The following is a 3,396-nucleotide window of genomic DNA, read 5'->3' as shown; positions in this document are numbered from 1 at the left end:
AGATGAAAAACCCATGCTCAACCTTTGATTGAAGTTGTCAATATTGACGCACGCATGACGATCCACTTTTTGAAGGCTTTATTTGCAACTAGCACATTTTTTATATTCCAAAACATGACACATGATTTTTTGTAGGATTGTGGTGATCTTGTATCGGGGAAGATCCTTTTGGATGGCCTTGATCTCTCTTTATTTTTCTGCAAGCTGATTTAATGTTGGACTTGTTTGACATCATTAAATAATCAATAATATATGTATGTGTGCATCAACTAATGCAGAGGTTGGGGTTGTACGTTATCGTTGGGCAAAAAAATTAAAATGAGAATACATATAGTTAAACCCCAAATTTGCTAGCTTATTTAACAATTTTGTCCTCCCATAGCTGATGGCTCCATTCAATCATTTGCTTACTTTAGAATTTCTTTATATGCAAACCTTTAGCTTGTTCCTAAAGTTGCAAGCCTATATCTGTTTGTGTGCAAGTGCAACAAAAGAGGAGCTCCAAAGCTAGTGGCCCGTGAACAGGGCCCTAGAATCAAGGGGAACAGGTGAACGGTGATGCAAAAGAAGAAAGGAATGCAAGAAAATGGAAGGGTGTAATGTTTAACTTCGAAAGCCATAACCACTGCCATAGTCAACATTGGTCCTACCAGTTGTATGTTTCACTAGTACCTTTTTTTGTTGCTATTGCACGGGCTTAAAAAGTAGAGTGTGCATCCATCCACAATTTTCATCAGGTCCTAATTAAGAGACCAGATAAAATAGCCCGCATTTTGATGCATACAAACAACTTGAACGGCGATGATACCACCAACAAAGTTCAAACAAAATCAACAGAATGAATAGTACTCTACTACACCTACTCATGATTCATGAACTGGACCACAAATATCCGAACTTGGCTCGAAATGTCCATAGTCCAAAGAGTGAATGTTCCAAAACCATTACTTTCATAAAAGGATGTTTTCGGGGGAAAATACTATAGTTATCCTTTCTAGGACAGGTTACATAAACTAAATCACACTTGCCCACTAAATCTCACCACTTATCATCTCCCGCGTGCTGGTTTTATGCCCCCAATGCCATATGTAAGATCCTAAACCCCAATCCCTAAAGATTAGCGTCCAGCTCAATCCATCCACTACTTAGAACCCCTCAAAAGCAGCACCGCTCGCTCCTGGCAAGTGATCACACACAGTCACACACTCTCCCTCACGTTGCCCATTTGGCACTGCCATAGCCATCATGGGGTGCACCACCTCGAGGCAAGCTCGGCATGACCTCCGGTACTGCCCGTCGCCGCTCCCGCTACCGCGCTGCCAGTCGTTCCCCGCCCGCTTCGACGCCGGCGTCCACCTCGTGCGGCTCACGTCGTCCACGCTCGGGTCCCTTGAGGTCGACAAGGCCGCCGGACCGCGTGCGCCCGAGGTCGCTGATGCCGGCGCGCGCGCGCCCAGGAGGATGGTGCCGCGCACACCGACCATGACGCCGCCCAACGAGCCCGAGGACATCGACGCGTGGGCGCTCATGGCCGGCCTGGAGGAGCACTCGCCGTTGCTGGCCGCGCCGTTCGGGCGCCACTCCTTCTCGTTCCCGATTGCCGCCACGGCACAGCAGGAGTTCGCCGCGTCATCCAAGGTCACGCCGCTGCCCATGAGGATGCCTTCCGTGAACGACGAGGAGATGGCGAGCAAGGCCAAGGCGCCGCCGCGCAAGGCCGTGCTCTACTTCACGTCGCTGCGCGGCGTGCGCGCCACGCACGAGGACTGCAGCCTGGCGCGCGCCATCCTCAAGGGCTACGGGGTGCGCATCGACGAGCGGGACGTGTCCATGCACCGCGGTTTCCGCGACGAGCTCCACGGCCTCCTCGGCCTCAGGGCGGGCGCCATGGCCAAGTGCTGGGCGCCGGCCGCGCCGACCCTGCCGAGCCTGTTCGTGGACGGGGAGCTCGTGGGCAACGCGGAGGAGCTGAAGCGGCTGCACGAGACAGGGGAGCTGGCCGCGAGGCTCGACGGGTGCGAGAGCGGGGGCCCCGGCGCGTGCGAAGCGTGCGGGGACGCCCGGTTCGTGCTCTGCGAGGCCTGCTCCGGCAGCTGCAAGGTGTACGTGGACGAAGAGGACGACGAGGACGGTGAAGGGACGGGCGACGGGGGCGCAGGGTTCCGTCGCTGCACGGAGTGCAACGAGAACGGCATCGTGAGGTGCTCCGTCTGCTGCTGCTCCTGAGACGTTGCGGAATTTTGCCACTTGGATGTGGTGCTCAGCTCCTGTGATTTCGTGAATGCATGATCGTACGCGTGTGTGTTTTCGCGTGATCGACGGCGCGTGATGCGCTCGTTTTTTCCTCATGTATGTCTGCGATTCAGTGAGTGGAGGTACCAACGCTGCATGCTTGACTCATGTGGTGTCCACTGTTCATGATGTGATTTGAATTGTGCCAAATGTTCCACAGCAAAATTCAGATAGTTCTTGCCGGCAGTGGACCGTTTCCTTTACGCGTCTCGCTGACTGGTCCGACTTGCTGCTAGCTAGTTCTAGGCTCTATAGGATATAGCTTAACATAGTGTAGTGTAGGCGCGTAGCGCAGCAAGTGGTCGTCTCTGTTCAAAGCCGGCGCCGCATCGTAGCTCCTTTTCGAAGAAAAGAAATACAAAGCGAGCCACAAGGTCAGGACAATTGGAGCAAAACAGGGTGCTCCAACCAAAATTTTCCAATGGATTAGTAGTATACTATCCATAGCCCCGTAGTTTCTAGATCAATCATCATCCAGCAGGGATGCGGACCCAAGTCTAGTGGAAACGGACAAACCTTTTTTTTTAACTTTGGAAACGGACAAACCTTGTTTGGGGTTCCGGTGCTCCAACTTAAAAGAAACATTCATAAATGTTTTTAAAAAATTCAGAAAAAATGTGAATGTTCACAAGGAATGTAACTACAACCCCTAAAAATTCAGGTCCGAACTCGAAATGTGCACTGCGAAACAAAAATGTGAAATCCGGCATGAATAGTGTATAAAGACAAAATCAACATTGACACTATCCACGTCTGGATTTCACATTTCTGTTTCTCAATGTAATATTTGTTTTTAAACTTCGTGCACCGGGAGTACCCAGTTGTAACCGGTAGGCCATGAAGCCGCTCGTGCACACTTACTGATTTTATACCTTTATTTTTTTTTCATGTTTGCGGAAGCCCTGGTTTTGGGAAGCTTCCAGAAGCTTCCCAAACCGGTTTTCCCAGTTCGCTGGTAAGTTTTTGGACGGTTTTATTCAGATTTTTCTTAAATAAAAATGTCTAGAAATCGATGATTTTTTTTCAAAATCGAAAAAAATCAAAATCAATGAACAGATTTCAAATTTGTGCATTTTTCTAAAATTTGATGAGCATTTTTTTACC

General features: G+C 49.7%; 1 protein-coding gene across 1 annotated transcript; it reads left to right on the top strand.

Annotated features, from left to right (window-relative positions):
• Positions 1 to 1,245: 1,245 nt before the first annotated feature.
• On the top strand, positions 1,246 to 2,226 carry LOC123097062 (uncharacterized protein At5g39865-like). Its single transcript, XM_044518831.1, has one exon. The coding sequence runs from the start codon at positions 1,246 to 1,248 to the stop codon at positions 2,224 to 2,226; it is 981 nt and encodes a 326-aa protein (XP_044374766.1).
• Positions 2,227 to 3,396: the final 1,170 nt, after the last annotated feature.

This window comes from Triticum aestivum, chromosome 4D, assembly GCF_018294505.1.
Source record: "Triticum aestivum cultivar Chinese Spring chromosome 4D, IWGSC CS RefSeq v2.1, whole genome shotgun sequence".
NCBI classification, from domain to species: domain Eukaryota; kingdom Viridiplantae; phylum Streptophyta; class Magnoliopsida; order Poales; family Poaceae; genus Triticum; species Triticum aestivum.
Note: the sequence above shows the minus strand (reverse complement) of the source record. Positions and strands in the feature narration are given on the sequence as shown.